We start from the raw sequence: 23,196 nt of genomic DNA, 5'->3' as shown, positions 1-23,196 counted from the left end.
AAAGACGTTTTCAGTTTTAAAATCAAGCGGAGTATGAGGTACCCTTATTAAACATCTACTTTTGTGTTGTTGATGCTCTTAAACCCTCCAATGAGAGTTTTTTTTTTCAATGTAAAGTGTAATGATCGACAGTCTAGTTCTGCCTGCTAACTAGAACTGCTTTAGCAGGTCTTTAAGGACCGTTAACCCAGGCTGGAAATGTCAAAGGTTAGAGTGCATTTTGGGGTTTAAGAATCAAGGAGTCAGCCATTTAGGACTGAGACGAGGAAAAACTTTTTCACGCAGGGAGTTGTAAATCTGTGGAATTCTCTGCCACAGAAGACAGTGGAGGCCAATTCACTGGATGTTTTCAAGAGAGAGTTAGATTTAGCTCTTAGGGCTAAAGGAATCAAGGGATATGGGTTGAAAGCAGGAACGGGGTGCTGATTTTGGATGATCACCACGATCATACTGAATGGCGGTGCTGGCTCGAAGGGCCGAATGGCCTACACCTGCACCTATTTTCTATGATTCTATGATTACTGTAAGGTGAGAGGGGCAAAGTTTAAAGGAGATGTGTGGGGGCAGGTATTTTTGCACAGAGAGTGGTGGGTGCCAGGAAGGTGCTGTCATGGGGTGGACCATCCAACAAAGGGATGGATGATCACCCCAGCAGACCGCACGAGGGACATGGCTGCTCGGTTTTAGCATAGTTGCGAACACGACTCAATATGGCATTAATGAAGGTACAGATGCTGAGAATGTGTAGGAAAGAACTGCTGGAAGATAGACACAGAGTGCTGGAGTAACTCAGCATTTTGGTCAGGCGGCATCATCTCTGGAGAGAAGGAATGGGTGATGTTTCGGGTCCAGACCCTTCTTCAGACTGAGGGATGGGGCAGTCTGAGGAAGGGTCTCGACGAGAAACGTCACCCATTCCTTCTCTCCAGAGACGGTGCCTGTCTAAAATGCTGAGTTAAACTCCAGCATTTTGTGTCTATCCTAGGTGCTGGGAACGCCAGCAGAGGTTTTGCACTGTTCTTGGTTGTATAGATTTTTAAAATTCTGAATAAAATTTAGTTTTGGAAAGAAAACGGGTGGTGATGGGATGCAGATGGGATAGTGGCGTTTAAGAGGCTTTTAGACAGGCACGTGGAAACGCAGGGGATGGAAACGTATGGGTGGCACACAGGGACAGGAGATTAGTTTATCAGGATGCTGCCTGGATTAGAGGCTGTTACCTGCAAGGAGAGGTTGGACAGACCTGAAACCTGCGGCTGAGGGGAGACCTGGTAGAAGTGTATAAAACTATAAGAGTCAGAACCATTTTCCCAGGGTGGAGATAGCAAGGACTAGAGGTCATAAGATGAAGGGAGCACAGTTTAAAGTCGATTTGCAGGGCAGGATTTTCCCCACAGAGTTGTGCGTCCATGGAACGTGTGGTGGAGGCAGATACGAGAGTGATCGGCACATGGATATGCTTTTCACTTTACCTCGGTACACGTGACAATAAACTAAGCTCAAACATGCAGGGAATGGAGGGATATGGATCATGTGCAGGCGGAGAGGATTAGTGTAACTTGGCATCATGTTCGGCACGGACCTTGTGGGCTGAAGGGCCTGTTCCTGTGCTGTACTGTTTTATATTCATCGGTTCCCAGTGACAGACCCGTTCCTGCGTTAGAATCGTGCGGGATATCAGCAAGGTGGCTGAAGAAGGGTCTCGACCCAAAACATCGCCCACTCCTTCTTTTCCAGAGAGCTACTCCAGCTTTTTGTGTCCATCTTGGGTGTAAATCAGCATCTGCAGTTCCTTCCTGCACACGACGAGGAGATATTTGGACGTTGGCTGCCACTGCCGTTCCAATGGTCAGGAAAGAAATTGTTGAAGAAAATTGGCATTCTAGAAAAAAGGCAAATCAAATTAATACTGCCTGATAAGAAAAATGGTGCTGATCGCGTTTAATAGAGGTCTCGCTATCATTCTTTCTTCACGGTTAGCTGGGTATGTTGGAGGTTCAACAATCTGTTGGCAGCGTTTAGTTGGCAAGGATGACAGAATGCTGCCCACTGGCACTGTGAATGTCAGCGAACCCGCTTTCCCATGTCCTTCACAGACGCAATTCTGTTTCAAGCTGTTTCATTAAAGAAGGAGTTTTTCCGTGAAATATCTCTCCCGTGTTCAGGGAGTTCTTTTGTCCGAATTATCCCCAGAATCCAGCGGGGATGAGGAAAGTCAGCATCGTACTTTTCTGCCGTTAAAGCAAAGTTGACATTTAAAATGAGAGTTTATTTTAAAAAAATAATAATTTAAGTAAGGCTAAAACTGTCAAAAATGAATGCACCTGTCTGAAGAAGGGTCCCGACCCGATACATCATCTTTCCACAACCTCCAGAGTCGCTGCCTGACCTGCTGAGTTACTCCAGCACTTTGTGTTCGATGCAAGATTCCAGCTTTACGCAATCCCTTGTGGATCGATCCATAAATTCTGACCATTTTCAATGTCCAATAACAGCCTGAATATGGAACATAGAACAGTACAGCACAAGAAAAGGCCATTCGGCCCACAATATCTGTGCTGAACATGATGCCAAGCCCAACTCTTAAATCTGCCTGCACATAATCCATGTCCCCTCTGACAAACGCATCTCAGATGTTGGACATATTTGGATTGTTTTCTCTGGAGGTTGTAAGGAGACCTGGTAGAAGTTTATAAAATGATCAGAGGTGTAGATAGGGTAGACAGTCAGAAACATTTTCTCAGGGTGGAAATGTTAAAAACTAATGGGCATGGCTTTAAGGTGCCTTTGTACCTTTAGAAAGGAGATCAGGAGGAATTTCTTTAGGCAGAGGGTGGTGAATCTGTGGATTTCATTGCTACAGAAGGCTGTGGAGGCCAAGTCAATGGATATTTTTAAGGTGGAGATTGATAGATTTGATGAGTACAGGTGTCAGGGGTTATGGGGAGAAGGCAGGAGAAGGGGGTTGAGAGGGAGAGATGGATCAGCCGTGATTGAATGGCGGAGTAGACTTGTTGGACCTAATGGTCTAATTCTACTCCTAGAACTTCTGAGGTCCTATCAGTCACTATTTGGAATGTTTAAACTGTAGTCATCATCTTCTCACGGACAAATGATCACAATTGAAGGCAGGAGAGGTTTGTGACTTTTGTTGATTTTACAATTGCTTCTAAATTGCGTTGCCACCCCACAGTATGGTGTTGGCTTCTACAGGTGCATCTCAGCAAGCTTAGCATTGGGTTGCATAACAGCCTGGTCTGGGAACAGCTCTGCCCAAGACCCAAGAAACTGTGGAGTTTGTAGATTTAGCCCAGTCCGTCACACAGACCAGACTCCCCACCGTCGACTCCATCTACACTTCACGCTGCCTCGGAAAAGCAGCCAACATTATCAAAGGCGTGTCCCACCCCAGTCACTCCTTCTCCGTCTGGCAGACGGTACGGAAGCTTGAAAGTGCGCACCACCACACTCAGGAACAGCTTCTTCCCCTCTGTTATCAGGCGTCTGAACTGTCCTTCCATAAGCTAGGATGCTGTCCGATTCACCTCTACCCCATGGTGGCCATTGGACTTTGTCTGTGGAACTGATGCGCTACAATGCTGAGAACTATATTCTGCACTCTGTATCTTCCCCTTTGCTCGACCTATTGTACTTGAATTTGACTTGATTTTATTCATATATAGTATTATCTGATCTGATTACATTTAATGTGAAGAAATGAGAGATGACACCTTTCCTGGAATTAATTAGGGGAGACCAATGCTCGGCTGGTGGGTCTGATACATAGATCTTTACAGGTGATAAAATGAGTTCACAAAGGTGCTTGCAACTATGAGGTCCTCCAACCTCATCTACTGTATCCGCTGTTCCAGGTGTCAACTTCTTTACATCGGCGAGACCAAGCGCAGGCTCGGCGATCGTTTCGCTGAACATCTCCGCTCAGCCCGTCTTAACCAACCTGATCTCCCGGTGGCTCAGCACTTCAACTCCCCCTCCCATTCCCAATCTGACCTTTCTGTCCTGGGCCTCCTCCATTGTCAGAGTGAGGTCCAGCGCAAATTGGAGGAACAGCACTTCATATTTCTCTTGGGTAGTTTACACCCCAGCGGTATGAACATTGACTTCTCTAACTTCAGATAGCCCTTGCTTCCTCTCTCTATCCCCTCCCCCTTCCCAGTTCTCCCACCAGTCTTCCTGTCTCCGACTACATTCTATCTTTGTCCCGCCCCCTCACCTGACATCAGTCTGAAGAAGGGTCTCGACCCGAAATGTCACCCATTCCTTCTCTCCAGAGATGCTGCCTGACCCACTGAGTTACTCCAGCATTTTGTAACAACCTTGCAACTATGATATCTAAATGGAGATTAGAAACTATTAGGACATAAACTCTAGGTCAGGATTATAGAGGGTGCATAGAACCATTTAATAGAGTTATAGTCAAATGGTGTGGAAACAGGCCCTTTGGCCCAACTTACCCACACCGGCCAACATGCCCCATCTACACTATTCCTACCTGCCTACGTTTGGCCTTTATCCTCTAAACCTGTCCTATCCATGTATCTGTCTAACTGTTTCTTAAACGTTGGGATAGTCCCTGCCTCAACTACCTTCTCCGGCAGCTCATCCCATACACCCACCACCCTTTGTGTGAAAAAGTTACCCCTCAGATTCCTATTAAATCTTTTTCCCTTTCGCCTTGCGCCTATGTCCTCTGGTCCTCGATTCTTCCCCTACTCTGGGCACGAGACTCTGGGCATCTACGTGATCTATTCCTCTTCGGACGAAGAAACTGCTCCACCAGTGGTGGCGGAGGGTGGTGTGAGTGGGAGATGGACCTTCATCTGGCCAGGCTCCAGCCTGGCGTTCCGGGAAGTCTGCTCCACTTCCATTGGAAGAAGCCACTGGGAGTGACCCAGCCTGCAGTTGGCAGAGGAAGCGAGTGGAATCCTCCTTCAATCGGTCAACTCCATCAGGTCAAAATTCCGATTAATTTGAAAGCCAAGACACATCACCAGGGAGATAAAGATCTTGGAAAAGATCCTTTCATTCCAATGTTGGGGGAGTCCAGAACCAGGGGCCACAGTTTAAGAATAAGAGGTAGGCCATTTAGAACTGAGATGAGGAAAAACTTTTTCAGTCAGAGAGTTGTGAATCTGTGGAATTCTCTGCCTCAGAAGGCAGTGGAGGCCAATTCTCTGAATGCATTCAAGAGAGAGCTGGATAGAGCTCTTAAGGATAGCGGAGTCAGGGGGTATGGGGACAAGGCAGGAACGGGGTACTGATTGAGAATGATCAGCCATGATCACATTGAATGGCGGTGCTGGCTCGAAGGGCTGAATGGCTTCCTCCTGCACCTATTGTCTATTGTCTATTGTCCCCGTATGAAGGGATACAGTATGAGGCTGCTAGCTCTTGAAAGAACTCCCCCCCCCCCCCCTTGCAAAGAGAACGTGAGATAGGTCTGATATAAACCTCTGAACACACTGGGTGATAACTCTCGTTGGTACGTACATCCTGCTTGGTGGATGAAGCCTGGCGTGGGCAGGTCATGCCAACCTGAGTGTGGTGCCCATGGTTCTGCCCTTTCCTGGGCAGCCCTAACTCCAGCATCTGCAGTCTCCTGTGTTCCATTTGGTTCGTTTCGGTTTGGTTTAGAGTCGCAGCGCGGAAACAGGCACTTCGGCCCACCGAGTCCACACCGACCAGCGATCCCCGTACATTAACACTATCCTACACCCACTAGGGACAGTTTTTCATTCATACCATGCCAAATGATAGAAGCCAATTAAACTACGAATCGGTACAACTTTGGAGTGTGGGGGGAAACCGGAGATCCAGGAGAAAACCTACGTGGTCACGGGGAGAACGTACAAACCCCATACAGGCAGCGCCCCTTAGTAAGGATCGAACCCGGGTCTCTGGCGCTGTAAGGCAGCAACTCTACCGCTGCGCCACCGTGATTGCAAACATTTGCTGTTTTCTAACTATAATTTGTTAACATTATTGGGCGTTTAATTTTTAAAAATGCTTTGTTGTGATAGAACCATAGTGTCATACCGCATTAAAACAGGCCCCACCAGCCAATGTGTACATGCGAACAAGATGCCCCTTCTGAGCAAGTCCCATTTACCCGAGTCTAGCCCATATTCCTTCAAACCTTTCCCATCCAACTACCTGTCCAACTGTCTTTTAAATGTTGCTTTAACTACCACCTCTGTTTCCATGCACCCACCACTTTCTGTGGGAAAAAGCAATCCCCTTCTTCAGACCTGTCTTGATCCGAAACGTCACCTATTGCGTTCCTCCAGAGAGGCTGTCTGACCCGCTGAGTTGCTCCAGCTTTTTGTGTCTGCCTTACGGAGAGAATTGGCACGAAAAACAGGTAGCGAGCATCCTTGTTTCCATGTTATGTGTTTACACGCTCCGTTTCCCCACAGCCTAATGCCAAATTGGCACACCATGGGCAGAGTCTGCTCACAGGCTCTGTCAGTGGAGACATCTGCCCGTGACGTGATGAATTAGCAGCCCATTTAATTGCAGCTTCACGGAGTGAGGCTTTCAGACGCGGATGCACGGAGTGATGTTGCAATACGTCTGTCAGCAACGCCTCCACTGCCTCCAGCGCTGTTACTGCGGTGACTGGCTCCAAACCCACAACGCCGACATAACTGGAATGCCTGCTGTACCTTTACCGTACAGGAAGCAACATGTGTGGGTGGTTTCACACCTTGCTGCTTGCACCGCAACTTGGATCGCCTGCACTAAACGCCTGTCATAAGGCTAGGGTTGCCAACTGTCCCGTATTAGCCGGGATATCCCGTACTTTGGGCTAAATTGGTTTGTCCCGTACGGGACCGCCCCTGTCCCCCTGTATTAGTAGGGTTGCCAACTTCCTCACTCCCAAATAAGGGACGAAGGGTGACGTCACCGCCCCGCGCCCCACGTGACCTCACCCAGCCAGCGGCCACGCGCTCCCGCTCCACCAATGGCGGCCGCCATTGGTGGAGCGGGAGCGCGTGGCCGCTGGCTGGGTGAGGTCACGTGGGGCGCGGGGCGGTGACGTCACCTTGTCCCTTATTTGGGAGTGAGGAAGTTGGCAACCCTAGATAAGGGAGATTACAGTGAGGTAGGTGTACACAAGATATGTCTCTTCCATTTAGCTCTGAGACGGCAGGCAAGCTGGGGTTGGACCCATATCACGTCTGGTGAAAGTTATGTGTGTGTTTTGTGGATTGTGAAAACTCAGTCCAAACATATAACGTAGAACATAGAATAGGTGTAGTTTTTAGTTTTAGAGATACAGTGCAGAAGCAGGCCCTTCGGCCCACTGAGTCCGCCCCGACCAACAATATCAATACACCAAAACTCTCATTTGTTTGTTTGTTTGTTCCTGAACTACTGGCAAAACGCTACACGATAGCGAGACGATTTTAGGCCCACCTTACTCACCGTCGTCCCTTTGGTGCTAATGGAAGAAGTTTAATTGAAATCGGTTATATTTTTTAACTTTATCACATTTTAAAGTTTAAATCTATCTCCGAGGGAGGGAGGGAGGGAGGGGGAGAAGGGGGGTTGAGGGGGATGGAGTGGGGGGAGGGGAGGGGAGAGGGTGCTGCATCAATGTAGGAGAGGTTTGGGCCCAACGGGTCCACTTGGTCTGGTCTAAACTGAAAAGGTTGGATGTACTCTGTGTTCTAATGAATGGCCATCAGCAAGTCCCATCTCCATCTCACTGCAGATGCTGCCTAACCTGCTGAGTATTCCTCATGTTGCTTCATACCTTCTGGTTTATTATTTTTATCCATGGTCTTTCATTTGTGGATTATAAATTTAGTCATGGAGTCTTGCAGCGTCAAACAGGCCCTTCGGCCCAACTAGTCCATGCCGACCAAGGTGCCACATCTAAGCTAGTCCCATTTGCCCGCATTTGGCCCGTATCCCTCTAAACCTTTCCTCGTCATGGACCTGCCCAGGTGTCTTTTAAATGCAGTTATGGTACCTGCCCCAACTACCTCCTCTGGCAGCTCGTTCTTCAAGCAGTCATGAGTCAGAGTGTATGTAACACCTTAGTAAGTCTACTTGCCACGGCTAACTTTGCAATGTCTGTATATTAATGCAAATGCATTGTGAAAATTGTACCAAAAATAAATGTTCAAGATTTTCCAATCTTTGGAAGTCTTAAACATTAGGAAGGAAGCTGGGCTTTTGTTGAAAGTATGTGTCAAGACTGATAACTGACATCAAAGCAGTGATGTTAGTCCATGGCAAGGCTATGTTTTATCCTGGCCAATATAAGGTGAGTTTTCTTTCACTCGGACCCCTGTATCTCTGAGCTGATGAGAACTTAGTTTGGTGATTAACTACCGAACAATCTGAAAGATATTTGAAGAAGGGTCCTGCCCTGGAACATTGGCCAGTCTGAAGAAGGGTCCCAACCTCAGACGTTGTCTGTCCATTCAGTCCACTGATGCTGCCTGACCCGCTGAGTTCCTCCAGCACTTTCTGTTTTGCTTAAGATTCCAGTATCTATAGTTCAGTTGAGTTTATTGTCACGTGTAGCGAGGTACAGTGAAAAGCTTTTGTCTGCGAGCTTCCTTGTACAGTTCCTTGTGTGTCTGTGGTGAAGCAAACCCTTTAACAGAACAATCTCAGCACCGGAGGTCAGGATTAAACCTCTGCTCAGGGACCTGTGAGGCAGCAGCTCGACCAGCTTCTAGTGAGAACTTCTCCCACAAAGTCAGCTCCAATCTATTCCCAATGCTGGCCTGGGCTTTCCAGTCAGAAATGTTGAATCCTTCGACAGCTGGTTAAGCTGCAGCCCCAGGTTAAACCAGCTGTCAAAGGATGTGAATGTCTCTGACATCCTCAAACATTCAGAAAGTATTAAAAAAGAATCATACTATTAATTTTTAAATTATTTAGAAAATAAGCAAAACTTAAAACACTTAACGACCATAGAAAAAGAATACAATGCATTTAATTTAACTCAATTAAATGGGGTTTTTTAAACGGACCGAACCTGATCTGTGGCATGCAGCTGTGTCTGTTGCTATGATGAATGGAGATGCTGAGATGGTGCCAGGGCCCCTGGGCTGGCCTCAGTGGGCAGATTACACACAGTAACTGCTGGGAAAGCCGCAGAACTCTCTGCCCAGTTCGGGACTCCCTGACGAGTCCAAGATCAGAGAGCAGTTAGTACCACACTGACCAGCCCTGGGACTTCTGCAAGTGGACACGTGCATTCGCAGAGATTTAGGTTTATCTTTGTCACCTGGACCCAATAACAGTGGAAGCCTTTTGTTTGTGGACGCCACCCAACCCAATCATAGAATCGTGGAGGCATACAGCACGGAGACAGGCCCTTCGGCCCAACTTGCCCATGCTGACCAAGATGCCCCATCTACGCTGGTCCCACCTGCCCACGTTTGGTCCATATCCCTCTCAACTTTTCCTATTCAAATCTCTATCCTAATCAGATAATACTATACAAGCACTCCCCGATTTATGTTTTTATTTTAGTTTAGAGATACAGTGCAGAAGCAGGCCCTTCGGCCCTGCACCAACCAGCAATTCCCGCACATTAACCCCTACCCTACACACACTCGGGACAATTTGACATTGATACCATGCCAAGCAACCTACAAACCTGTACGTCTTTGGAGTGTGGGAGGAAACCGAAGATCTCTTAGAAAACCCACGCAGGTCACGGGGAGAACGTGCAAACTCCTTACAGACAGCGCCCGCAGTCATCTCTAAACTAAACTAAACCTTATGGTGACAACAGCCTCTGAAGAAAGGTCCCAACCTGAAACTAGCCTCATCTGCTCATTCCCTCATCTGATGCTGCCTGACCCCGATTCCTCCAACACTTTGTGCTTTATTGAAGGAGATTCACTAAGTAGTTTAGTTTTAGTTTAGCGATACAGCACGGAAACATACCCTCCTGCCCACCGAGTCCGCGCCGACCAGCGACCCCGCACACTAACGCTATCCTACACACGAGGGACAATTTACAATTATACCAAGCCGATTAGCCTACAAACCTGCACAACTTTGGACGGTGGGAGGAATCCAGAGCACCCGAAGGGCGGCACGGTAGCGCAGCGGTAGAGTTGCTGCTTTACAGCGAATGCAGCGCCGGAGACTCAGGTTCGATCCTGACTGCGGGTGCTGCACTGTAAGGAGTATGTACGTTCTCCCCGTGACCTGCGTGGGTTTTCTCCGAGATCTTCGGTTTCCTCCCACACTCCAAAGACGTACAGGTATGTAAGTTAATTGGCTGGGTAAATGTAAAAATTGTCCCTAGTGGGTGTAGGATAGTGTTAATGTGCGGGGATCGCTGGGCGGCATGGACTTGGTGGGCCGAAAAGGCCTGTTTCCGGCTGTATATATATGATATGATATATGATATGAAAACCAACGCGGTCACGGGGAGAACGTGCAAACTCCGTACAGACAGCGCCCGTTGTCAGGATCGAGCCCGTGTCTCTGGTGCTGTGAGGCTGCAACTCTGTCCGCTGTGCCACTGAGCCATTCGTTGTCTTAGTTGGAGGGCAGTTTTCGAGGTGATTTTTGTCACTGATGGCCTGTGTGCGTGGCAAGGCTGCCATTTTATTTTCAGATGGCATCCTTGGGGAATAGTGTTGGCAATGTAATCAGCAGGTCTTGCCTGTGAGCATGCTGAGTTTAAAGTATGTGATGTCCAATGCTTATTCAGGCCAGGGTGGAAAATCTACCCCTTTGATCAGGAGATGCTTTTCATCACTTCCAAACCCCCTCGTGGATTTTGTTTGACGAGCTGCTTGAGATGAAAAGAAAGATTTGCAATTCTGCAAGAGTCTTTCACAACTTTGGGATGTCCCAAATCACTTCATAGCCAAGATTTGGCAGGATTAGATGTTTATCAAGAAATGCTGATTTTCCTCCCAATTTGCAGATTAACAAACACTTATTAATCAGAATCTACTCAGAGTGACAAAAGACAGAAGTTTTTTGTTTTTGTTCTTTTGATGTAACTTTTCTATGATTTTAGCATTACTATCAAACGAGACCAATTATTTAAAGAAAGAAATGTTTTATTGAAACAGGCGTTTTTATTTTTTATATTTTGATAGATTGTGTGAAGCACTGAATGTTATACTGTCTTTCATAAATTCATCAGTGATAGGAGCCATTCGGCCCATCAAGTCTACTCCGCCATTCAATGTGGCTGATATATCTTTCCTTCTCAACCCCATTCTCCTGCCTTCTCCCTATAACCCCTGACACCGGATAGATTTTTGATATTCTTTGATAAATTCTATATCCTCTCACCCCTAATTTAATACAAATGTAATCAAATTTAATACAAATTTAATACAAATTTAATCAAAATTAATGCTTAATGGTAACCATGGTTTGTAACGGTTGACATTTTCATTGGTAAATATCTGGTGCTTTTAAAAAGTAGTCACAGTTCCAATACATTTTTATTTGTTTCTAACAATGACCTCTCAGGTCAGGATTCTTGATGTTGTCTGTAGCCATCAGGTCTATTGGCAAGAATTGGACCATAATGAGCAGTAACAAACCTCTTGTTAAAAGCTACCATTCCAGCACCTTTAATCCAGAGCAGTTTACTTTGTAACTTAACACATCACAGTGTGGGAAGTTAAGTCAATAAATCAACACACCGGGTCAGTCCAAGTGGTCACCTCACACATGAACTGGTTTTAGTAATGTTTTGTTTGTAAGCTTATAGCCCAGCCCTTTCCAAAATTAGTTCCTTCAGATGAGCTCTGAGAATGTTGTTTGGGGCTGCTTTATAATTTTAGTTTAGTTTAGTTTGGAATGGAAACAGGCCCTTCGGCCCACTGAGTCCTTGGTGACCACCAATTACACGTTCTCCAACTTTCTCATCCACTCCCTACACACTAAGGGCAATTTACAGCGGGCCGATTAACCTACAAACCCGCACGTCTTTGGGATGTGGGAGGAATCTGGAGCACCCGGAGGAAGCCCACATGGTCACAGGGAGAACGTGCAACGCACGCACGCACGCACGCACATACGGGTCTCTGGCACCGTGCGCTGCACCACTGTGCCGCCCTTCAGATAGTGACCGTGTGGGTATCCTCCCACATCACAAAGACGTGCAGGTTTGTAGGTTAAGTGGCCTTCTGCAAATTGCCCCTAGTGCGCATAGAGTGGATGAGCAAGCGGGATAACACAGAACTAGTGTCAACCGGTCATCATTGGTCGGCGTGGGCCGAGGGGCCTGTTTCCAGTCTGTATCTCTAAACCCAACTAAAAATCCAAGCAATGTCCCCTTTTAAAGGAATGTTGTTAAGTTGATCTACGTACATATCTTCATGGCCTACCCAAAACATCTGCAGTTCATGGTCTTTGACATTTGAGTTACTTTAGTTTAGTTTGGAGATACAGTACAGAAACAGGCCCTTCGGCCCGCCGAGTCCGTGCCGACCAGCGATCCCCTGCCCGCTCACACTATCCTACACACACTAAGAACAATTTACAATGACACCAAACCAATTAGCCTACGGACCAACATTTATTTAAAAAACAAAAACCCAAATCACTCATTCCTTATTTTTATCCCTTTATCCCACCTCAAGGGGCCTTTCCTCCAGACGCCATCACCCAGGCCAGAGGGTGGAAGAGCAGGCCATGGACAACTTCATGACTTCCGTCGCCAGTGCCAGTCCTTGGCCAGCCAACAGGTGGCGCCCTCGCTGCAGGGTGAGACGATCCATGTGAGTCTAACCCCTTTGCCCAGAGAGTTCGAGGCCACCACAGTCCAACCTCGCCAAATGGGGCTCCACCCAGCCTGGGAGACCAGTGCGGTTCAGTGTTTAGAGACACAGCATGGAAACAGCCCCCTCGGCCCACCCAGTCCACGACCACCGCCGATCACCCGCTCACACCTGTGTCTGTGTTATCCCACCTTCTCATCCACTCCCCACACACTCGGGGCCATTTACATTATCTTGCACTAAACGTTATCCCCTTATTTGGGTTGGCACAGTAGCGCAGCGGTAGAGTTGCTGCTTTACAGCGAATGCAGCGCCGGAGACTCAGGTTCGATCCTGACTACGGGTGCTGCACTGTAAGGAGTTTGTACGTTCTCCCCGTGACCTGCGTGGGCTTTCTCCGAGATCTTCGGTTTCCTCCCACACTCCAAAGACGTACAGGTATGTAGGTTAATTGGCTGGGTAAATGTAAAAATTGTCCCTAGTGGGTGTAGGATAGTGTTAATGTGCGGGGATCGCTGGGCGGCACGGACTTGGTGGGCCGAAAAGGCCTGTTTCCGGCTGTATATATATGATGATATGATATGATATGATATTGTGTATCTGTGCACTGTGAATGGCTCGATTGTAATCATGCATTGTCCCTCTGCTGACTGGTTTGTGAGCCCGCAACGAAAGCTTTTTACTGTACCTCGGTACACATGACAATAAACTAAAGGTGAAACTGAAACTGAGAGAGATGTGGATTGGGCGGCACAGTGGCACAGTGGTAGAGTTGCTGCCTTGCAGCGCCTGAGACCCGGGTTCGATCCTGACCAAGGGTGCTTGTCTGTATGGAGTTTGTATGTTCTCGTGACCTGCGTGGGTTTTCTCCGCAATCTCCGGTTTCCTCGCACACTCCAAAGACACACAAGTTTGTAGGCTAAATGGCTTGGTAAAATTTGAAATTGTCCTGGTGTGTGTTGGGTAGTGTTAGTGTGCAGGGATTGCTGGTTGGCATGGACTCGTTGGGCTGATGGGCCTGTTTCCGCGCTGTATCTCTAAACTGCAGGCTGTGTAGGAAAGAAAGTTCCGGAACTTCCTGAAGGGTTCCTGAAGTGTCTGAAGAAGGGTCTCGACCCGAAACATCACCCATTCCTTCTCACCAGAGATGCTGCCTGTCCCGCTGAGTTACTCCGGCGTTTTGTGTCTACATTTAATATGCAGGCTGATTAGAGTTGGTCTTGGCATTCTGTTCGGCACAGACAGACGTTGTGGGCCGAAGGGCCTGTTCTTATGCTGTACGTTCAATGTTGTGTGCCCTAATTATCCTCCAAACCCACACGTCTTTGGGATGTGGGGATGTACTGTTCTATATTCTTTCTTTGAACTAACCTACAAATCTTGAACCAGAGGACATAGGTTTAAGGTGAAGGGGGAAAGATTTAATAGGAATCTGAAGGGTAGCTTTTTTGCACAAATGGTGGTGGGTGTTTGGAACGAGCTGCCAGAGGCGGTAGTTAAGGCTGAGACTATCGCAATGTTTAAGAAACAATTAGACAGGTACATGAATAGGACAGGTTTAGAGGGATATGTGCCAAGCTCAGCAGGTGGGATTAGCGTAGATGGGACATGTTGGTTGGTGCGGGCAAGTTGGGAAGGAGGGCCTGTTTCCACGCTGTGTGACTCTCTGACCCTACGGCATTTGGAATAACTTCCATAACCGATCGTCGGAAGACTAGTGGGAAAGGGGAATAACACTTCCGATGACTCCTGACCGGAAATGTGCGGAAAGGCACGCAGAGACACAGACCAGATTTCTGGACACGATCTCTCAAAGTTTAAACGGCACGGTTTGACGTCTGAGGGTTCAATGGTTTGCAGTTTGAGGCTGTTAGTTCACAGTGCCTTTGGCAAACAGCCAAACATCCTGGGATGTGTGACGGGGGTCGGGAGTCAAGACTGCTTTATGGTCATGGGTCCTAGTCAATAGATGTACTTCAATGGAACAATGACATTCTTACTGGTAGCAGCACAACACAATATGTAAACATAGTAGACACACACACACACACACACACACACACACACACACACACACACACACACACACACACACACACACACACACACTTCACTGTCCTCCTGATTACATTTTACTGATTGTGTGCCTCGTTGTCACCTCCCCCGCAGCCATCAATGATCCATTCAGACATCAGTCTGAAGAAGGGTCTCGACCCGAAACGTCACCCATTCCTTCTCTCCTGAGATGCTGCCTGTCCTGCTGAGTTGCTCCAGCATTTTGTGTCGACCAGCGATCCATTCTACATTTACCTTGGCCTTCGTCCCCCTTTGATCTCTCGTTTTCACACCTTGCCCTTCCATATCTCTAGATCTCCCTCCCTCCCCCACCCCCCTCCCCGACTCTCAGTCTCAGTCCGAAGAAGGGTCTCGACCCGAAACGTCACCCATTCCTTCGCCCCAGAGACGCTGCCTGTCCCGCTGAGTTACTCCAGCATCTTGTGTATTATCTTTGGAGGTTGCGGTGTTTACCAGCCTGGCGGCTGGAGGGTGTGGAGGACGGTATCAGAGAGGCACCACAAAGTGCCGGGGGAATAATCGTTGTGTTTATTCCCAGCTGCTGGACAGTGGGGATCAGCGGCCGGTGGATCCGCATTCATCCTGGATTAAATTTGTCCAACGGGATGGAGCCAAGAAAAACAAGAAGTGCCGATCCAACCGCAAGAAAATATTGGTATTTTTTACGTTCTGTATCATTTCCACCTCCCCCTCTGTGACTCTGCCCTTGCATAAGGCTGGTGGGCAGCCGGTAGCCGTGAGCTGTGACCCTGCTCTAACACTGCTTGTCCACGCTCACACCCCTGAGTGATACAGCAGAGATATGGACGCAAAGACGGACAGGCCTGTGTGGGTTAACATAGAAACATAGAAAATAGGTGCAGGAGTAGGCCATTCGGCCCTTCGAGCCCGCACCGCCATTCAATATGATCATGGCTGATCATCCAACTCAATATCCCGTACCTGCCTTCTCTCCATACCCCCTGATCCCTTTAGCCACAAGGGCCACATCTAACTCCCTCTTAAATATAGCCAATGAACTGGCCTCAACTACCTTCTGTGGCAGAGAATTCCACAGACTCACCACTCTCTGTGTGAAGAAATGTTTTCTCATCTCGGTCCTAAAAGACTTCCCCCTTATCCTTAAGCTGCGACCCCTGGTTCTGGACTCCCCCAACATCGGGAACAATCTTCCCGCATCTAGCCTCTCCAAATGTGTGGATGCTGGTTTAAACCAGAGATGGACACAGAAAGCTGGAGTAACTCAGTGGGTCGGACAGCATCTCTGGAGAGAAGGAATGGGCGACGTTCTGACTCTCGGTCTGAAGAAGGGTCTCGACCCGAAACGTCACCTATTCCTCTTCTCCAGAGATGCTGCCCGACCCGCTGAGTTACTCCAGCTTTTTGTGTCTATCCAGGTTTGTAGGGTAATTGTCTTTGGTAATTTGTAGGTTAACGTTCAGTCTGATCGCTGGTCGGCGTGGACTCGGTGGGCCAATCGACCCGTTTCCAATCTAAATCTCTGAGGTCTAAAGTGTAGATGGAATCAATGAAAGGAGGTTTGCTTACGTGATGGACTGGGCTGCATCCACAATTCTTTGCAACATGAGAAATGAAGATGGATGGAACCAATTTAGATCAGTGTGGGGACCTTTTTAAACATCATGTGTCCGTCGGTCAGCTGCCGGGTGTTCGGCGGGATTTGCACATCCTTGATTTGTGCGGTCAATGGAGGGTGAAATTAGCCAGGGTACAAGTCCAGATTTTCACCTGAACCCAGCGAGTCCGGTCAAAAGCAAAACATAGACAGACACGGCCAACACTTTGAGCAAAACACAAAGTGCTGGAGGAACTCAGCCCATCAGGCAGCATCTGTGGAGGGAATGGACAAGATTGGGCAGGACTAAGTGTTCAATTGTCTTGAGTACCAACAATTAAATTCTTGTTTGCAGCAGCATAACACGCCTGTAAATGCAACACAGGTAGATTATGTACAAGAAAGAAAAAAATCAATAAATCAATAACTGCAATACGGGTGCAAATAGCCCAGAGTCCTTGGTCCACCCAGAGATGGTCCATGGTTCACAGTTGAGGTTGCGGTTGGGTGGTGTTGGAGAGCCTGTCGTTTGGGAATAAGCTCATGGTTTGGGAAGAAGCTCCCCTTGGTCCCGGTGGTCACGGTCTTTTGACCTTCCAGCCCATGTGAGGAGTGAACTGTCCTCAGGCTGATGGATCCTGACCCACTGAGTTCCTCCAGTACACTGTGTTTGGTGCAGAGTTCCAATATCTGCAGTTCTTCCAGTCCCCACAGCCAACACATCTTTGTTTTTGGCATCAGTCAGGACCATTCCCTGCTGGTGTCGACAGTTCTACTCCAGCGGTGACCAGTGTCACTGCAATATTGAACAATTCTGTTCCAATATAGAACTAGTTCTCCTCTAGTATTGAGCCAGCTCTGCTCCAGTCCTAGACCAGTGTGGCTCCAGTATTGACCCAGTGTGGCTCCAGTATTGACCCAGTGTGGCCCCAGTGGTAGACCAGTGTTGGTCCAGTAGGAGACCAGTGTTGCTCCAGTAGTGGACCAGTGTGGCTCCAGTATTGGCCCAGTGTGGCCCCAGCGGTAGACCAGTGTGGCTCCAGTATTGGCCCAGTGTTGCTCCAGTATTGACCCAGTGTGGCTCCAGTATTGACCCAGTGTGGCTCCAGTATTGACCCAGTGTGGCCCCAGTGGTAGACCAGTGTTGCTCCAGTAGTGGACCAGTGTGGCTCCAGTATTGGCCCAGTGTTGCTCCAGTATTGATCCAGTGTTGCTCCAGTATTGGCCCAGTGTGGCTCCAGTATTGGCCCAGTGTGGCTCCAGTATTGACCCAGTGTGGCTCCAGTATTGACCCAGTGTGGCTCCAGTATTGGCCCAGTGTTGCTCCAGTATTGACCCAGTGTGGCTCCAGTATTGGCCCAGTGTGGCTCCAGTGGTAGACCAGTGTGGCTCCAGTATTGGCCCAGTGTGGCTCCAGTATTGGCCCAGTGTGGCTCCAGTGGTAGACCAGTGTGGCTCCAGTATTGACCCAGTGTGGCTCCAGTAGTGACCCAGTGTGGCTCCAGTGGTGGACCAGTGTGACTCCAGTATTGACCCAGTGTGGCTCCAGTATTGACCCAGTGTGGCTCCAGTATTGACCCAGTGTGGCTCCAGTATTGACCCAGTGTGGCTCCAGTATTGACCCAGTGTTGCTCCAGTAGTGGACCAGTGTGGCTCCAGTGGTAGACCAGTGTGGCTCCAGTATTGACCCAGTGTGGCTCCAGTAGTGACCCAGTGTGGCTCCAGTGGTGGACCAGTGTGGCTCCAGTATTGACCCAGTGTGGCTCCAGTATTGGCCCAGTGTGGCTCCAGTATTGGCCCAGTGTGGCTCCAGTGGTGGACCAGTGTGCCTCCAGTATTGACCCAGTGTGGCTCCAGTAGTGGACCAGTGTGGCTCCAGTAGTGACCCAGTGTGGCTCCAGTATTGGCCCAGTGTGGCTCCAGTAGTGGACCAGTGTGGCTCCAGTATTGACCCAGTGTGGCTCCAGTATTGGCCCAGTGTGGCTCCAGTGGTGGACCAGTGTGGCTCCAGTATTGACCCAGTGTGGCTCCAGTAGTGGACCAGTGTGGCTCCAGTAGTGACCCAGTGTGGCTCCAGTATTGGCCCAGTGTGGCTCCAGTAGTGGACCAGTGTGGCTCCAGTATTGACCCAGTGTGGCTCCAGTATTGACCCAGTGTGGCTCCAGTATTGGCCCAGTGTGTCTCCAGTAGTGGACCTCGTGCTATTCCCCAGCAGTTACATATCCCATATATCGGCAAGACCAAGCACAGACTGGCGATGGATTTGCTGAACACCTTCTCTCATTCCGCCTGGGCCAAAGTGACCTCCCGGTTGCCAAACATTTTAACTCCCCCTCCCATTCCCACAATGACCTTTCCGACCAGGGCCTCCTCCACTGTCAGAGGCCACAGTCAAATTGGAGAGACAGCACCTCATATTTTGCTTGGGCAGCTCACAGTGGTGAAGGTTGATGTCTCTAATTTCAAGTGGCCCTTGCATCCCCTCTCTCCCAACACCCCCACCCCTGGTCACCCTACTAGTTCCACTGTTGGCATCCCGGTTTCCCTTCGTTATCACTTCTTCCCCAGCCAGCAATGGACCATTGTGGGCTCCACCCTCCCCCTCTATTTTCAGTCTGAAGAAGGGTCCCGACCCGCTGAGCTACCCCAGCGCGTTGTGTCTGTCCTGTGTCTTCCTGCGCAACATCTCGCTGTGTTTCTCTCCCCCCAGCCCACCCTGTCAGGCCCCCCCGGCCCACCGGGACCCCCGGGACCGCCGGGAGCCGAGGTGACACCGGAGCATCTGCTGCGTGAATTTAAAGCAATGGTACGAGGTAAGGTGCGAGCGTGGGTGGGGGGGGCTTGTGGTGGGGGGGGGGGGGGGGTAGGTTGGCAACTTCCTCACTCCCAAATAAGGGACAAATGGTGACATCACCGCCCCGCGCCCCACATGACCTTACCCAGCCAGCGGCCACGTGATCCCGCTCCACCAATGGCGGCCGCCCGAGCCGTTAGGTGGGTTGCTAGGCAACCTCCGTTAGGCGGCGCCTGTCCTACATTGTTCGGGCCTACAGCGGCCCCTGGGCCTACAGTGTCCGGACCTACATTGTCCGGGCCTACAGCGCCGTCTGGGCCTAATAAGGAACAAGGGCAGTCCAGTACGGGACAAACCAATTTAGCCCAAAATACGGGATGTCCCGGCTAACACGGGACAGTTGGCAACCCTAGAAGGAAGGGAAGTCTTGGCATTGGCAGAGATTTGGGATGACCATGTTGGTGTACTCTCTGCCCATACACCTGTAGAAGTTCAGTCGAGTGTTCGTCGACTGACCAAATCTCTCGGGAGGATTCCCATCGAGTAACGGATGGAACTTATCAGGTGCTTGGTCCAGTTCTTTTGAAGCTGTGAAGTAAAGCTGAGAACCTTTCCTTGCCTTTCTCAGAAGCAACAGAGAGACGAGCAACAGTTCTTGGCGACGTGCGCACGCCGCCCTCTCTCTCGTTTGACCACGTCCCTCCTTACAGACGGGTCGAGGAGGCTTTCCACTGCAAACTGAAAGGGGCGGTCACTGTGGACAAGAGGACTCTGCTGGAACTGCAGAACTTCCAAGCGGTAAGGAAGCTGGGAGGGTCTCGCGTACCACAAACCTCTGATCACCCACCTAGCGGGAATGGGAAGACAACAATTTATTGAGCTCAGCTGGTAGAGTTCGACCCTGACCTTGGGTGCTGCCTGTGTGGAGATTGCACGTTCTCTTAGCCTATCTCTCAATCTCTTTCCCCCACCCCCCGTTAATGTATTAAAAAAATTGCTTGGAATTAATTATCCTTAATATTATCTTCCAGAGCTATCTCCTGTCCACTTTTCACCCTCCTCGATTTCCTTTTTGAGCTTGCTCCTCAGTTCCCGAATCTCCTCCTGGGATGTGGCCTGGAATTTGAAGGCTGAGCTACAGGGAGAGGTTGAATGAACTGGGACATTATTTCTTGGAGTGCAGGAGGCCGAGGGCTGATAATATACAGGTATATCAAATCATGAGAGGTAGTAGCTCGGGTCATAGTGAGACAGTGTGGAAACAGATGCTTTGGCCCAACTTGCCCACACCGACCAACATGTCCCATCTACACAAGTCCCACCTGCATGCGTTTGGCCCATATCCCTCTAAACCTGTCCTATCCATGCACCTGTCTAAATGTTTCTTAAACGTTGCCATAGTCCCTGCCTCAACTCCCTCCTCTGCAGCTCGTTCCATACACCCACCATCCTCTGTATGAAAATGTTACCCCTCAAGTTCCTATTAAATCTTTCCTCCCCCTCACCTTAAACCTATGTCCTCTGGTTCTTTATTCTCCTACTCTGTGCGTCCATCTATTCCTCTCATGAATTTGTACCTCGTAGATCGAGCTTTGATCAAATAAAGTGGCTGACTCATCTTGCACCACCACACCAATACAAGATCTATCTCCGTTCCCTCATAATTTGGGATGAACGGTGCTCGTAGCTTTAAGTAACACCATTATGAAGGTCAAACATGCAGTTGTACAACAAATGATTAATCCCATTGCATATTTTGACCATATTAATGGTTCAATGTATATTTATTGTCACATAGATAAGACACAAAAAGCTGGAGTAAGGCTCTAAGCGCCAAATGGCCTCCTCCTATTTTCTATGTTTCTATGTAACTCAGCGGGACAGGCAGCATCTCTGGAGAGAAAGATGATGTTGAACTTCATTTTGCATTTGATAATGCCGGCGTCGCCATGTGTCGCCCACGACCCGCTCGGCCCACGAACCATTGTCTCCTGTCCTCTCCTTGTCGGCCATCTTGTATCCCGGGGCGACCTCCTGCAGCCGGCCTGTAGGCCCTGGAGCCATTACCCCGGGCCACCCGTCCCTACTCACCTTGCTCCCCACGCCCATCAATCTCCCGTTCACATTACCGTAACTATGCGGGGGAAAGAATTGAAACAGAATTTGAAAGCAGGTCGATTTGCTGCCGAGATAAAGCAAGGAAAAGAGAAATTTTGGAGAATAGAGGAGGGGTGATGGAACTAGGGGATTAATGCAGTCATGTAAGCGATTCCCATGGTGATGAATGCCCTTAATGATACCTCTACCCCTGAAAGGATTTAGCTGCTTTTGCAAAATCAATTTAGTGGCACGGCAGACTTGTTGTCACTTGGAGGGGGCATTGAGCCAAGCAGCGAACTTTTGTGATAAGCGTTGAAAAGATATGAGGAATATGAAATGGTTTCATGTTTTGAAGCTGTTAATGAACAGACTATGCAATGGAATGGTATGATAATCACTGGGTTTGGCAGGGTCGGGTTGCATCTTACCGCAATGGTCAAGGTAATGAGATCTGGTGAAAGTCTGGTACGAACCTGTCCTCCATTGTGCACAGCAGTTGACGTGACGATCTCGCCCAGTTAGTAAGTGGCATAGCAAAATGCCAAGTCAATTCCCATGTCTAGAAAATTACACTCTGCTGATACTGTGCACATGTAATGTAATATGGTTTTTGTAAAGTAGTGTATAATTTACTTCCCACACTCCCAACTGACTGCTTATAAAGCCAAGGTAAGGTTGACCAAACAAGAATAGCAGAATTATAGGCAGCTCTCGTTGAATGGTCAATAATGATTAGGGGAAAGCATGCTTCCACTGCAAGGCTTGATCGTTGAGTCAGCCTCAGATGCTCTGGAGAAAACAATCTGAGTTTGTCCAACCTTTCTTTGTAGGTAATAGCCTCTAACCCAGGCAGCATTCTGGTAAGCCACCTCTGCACCCTCTCCAAAGCCCCCACATCCTTCCTGTAATGGAGCTTGCACGCCAATACTCCAAAAACATTGTCCTTTCTCACTCGGCCGTCTCTGAAATGTCAGCCCTGTTTTTTGCCCAACTGATGCTGATTGAGATGTGGAGAAACTTCAGACTTTAGAGGGACAGCACGAAAACAGGCCCTGCGGCCCACCGAGTCCATGCCGACCACCGACCACCCCCTACACTAGCACAATTTACAGAAGCCAATTAACCTACAAACCCGCACGTCTTTGGAGCGTGGGAGGAAATTGAAGATCTCGGAGAAAGCCCACACAGGTCACGGGGAGAACGTGCAAACTCCTTACAGACAGCGCCCGTAGTCGGGATGGAACCCAGGTCTCCGGCGCTGCATTCGCTGTGAGGCAGCAACTCTACCGCTGCGCCACTGTGACCGCCCAGAGACGTGTAGTATTTCCGCTGACAGCATTGCATGCAACACCAAAACAAATCTTTCCACTGTACCTCGACACACGTGACATAAACTAACTCTTTACAAATGCAAGCTGGTTTGTTTTCCTGCAGCCACTTGCCAAGGGAGCATTCCTGAGAGGATCTGGAATGGATCTGTTGTCCGGACGCTTCACTGCCCCAGTGACGGGCATCTACCAGTTTTCTGCCAATGTCCACATTGGTAAGTACCAACACAGCACTCTGCGAGGCTACAATAGATGCTTATTTCAGAATGAACCTTAAACTGTGGGGCTTGAGAAACAACACTGACTCCAAATGTGTAGGCGCTGGTTTACACCGAAGATATAACCGACACAAAGTGCTGGAGGAACTCGGTGGGTCCGGCAGCATCTCTGGAGAAAAGGAATAGGTGACCACTGTCCTAGTGGTCGTACTAGTTTCACTGTCGTCTTGTTGAGTTTCATTGTCTGTATCGCTCGTTATCACCTTCCCCACAGCCAACAATGGACCATTGTGGGCTCCACCTTTCCTTGATCATTGGTGCTTTTTGCATATCTTTCATTCATGTCTATGTA

At 48.9% G+C, this 23,196-nt stretch overlaps 1 protein-coding gene across 2 annotated transcripts in view; it reads left to right on the top strand.

Moving 5' to 3' along the window:
• The window catches only part of c1qtnf12 (C1q and TNF related 12), a 41,622-nt gene that overhangs the window by 3,395 nt on the left and 15,031 nt on the right, over window positions 1-23,196 (top strand). The window contains exons 2-6 of one of the 2 annotated variants that reach the window (XM_078425059.1): window positions 12,615-12,752; window positions 15,367-15,483; window positions 19,115-19,217; window positions 19,827-19,996; window positions 22,733-22,841. In XM_078425059.1, coding sequence (XP_078281185.1) covers window positions 12,615-12,752; window positions 15,367-15,483; window positions 19,115-19,217; window positions 19,827-19,996; window positions 22,733-22,841 — 637 coding nt within the window. The remainder of the gene's footprint in view (window positions 1-12,614; window positions 12,753-15,366; window positions 15,484-19,114; window positions 19,218-19,826; window positions 19,997-22,732; window positions 22,842-23,196) is intronic. The other variant, XM_078425060.1, reaches the window with a different exon arrangement.

Source organism: Rhinoraja longicauda, chromosome 30 (assembly GCF_053455715.1).
Source record: "Rhinoraja longicauda isolate Sanriku21f chromosome 30, sRhiLon1.1, whole genome shotgun sequence".
NCBI lineage: Eukaryota > Metazoa > Chordata > Chondrichthyes > Rajiformes > Arhynchobatidae > Rhinoraja > Rhinoraja longicauda.
Note: the sequence above shows the minus strand (reverse complement) of the source record. Positions and strands in the feature narration are given on the sequence as shown.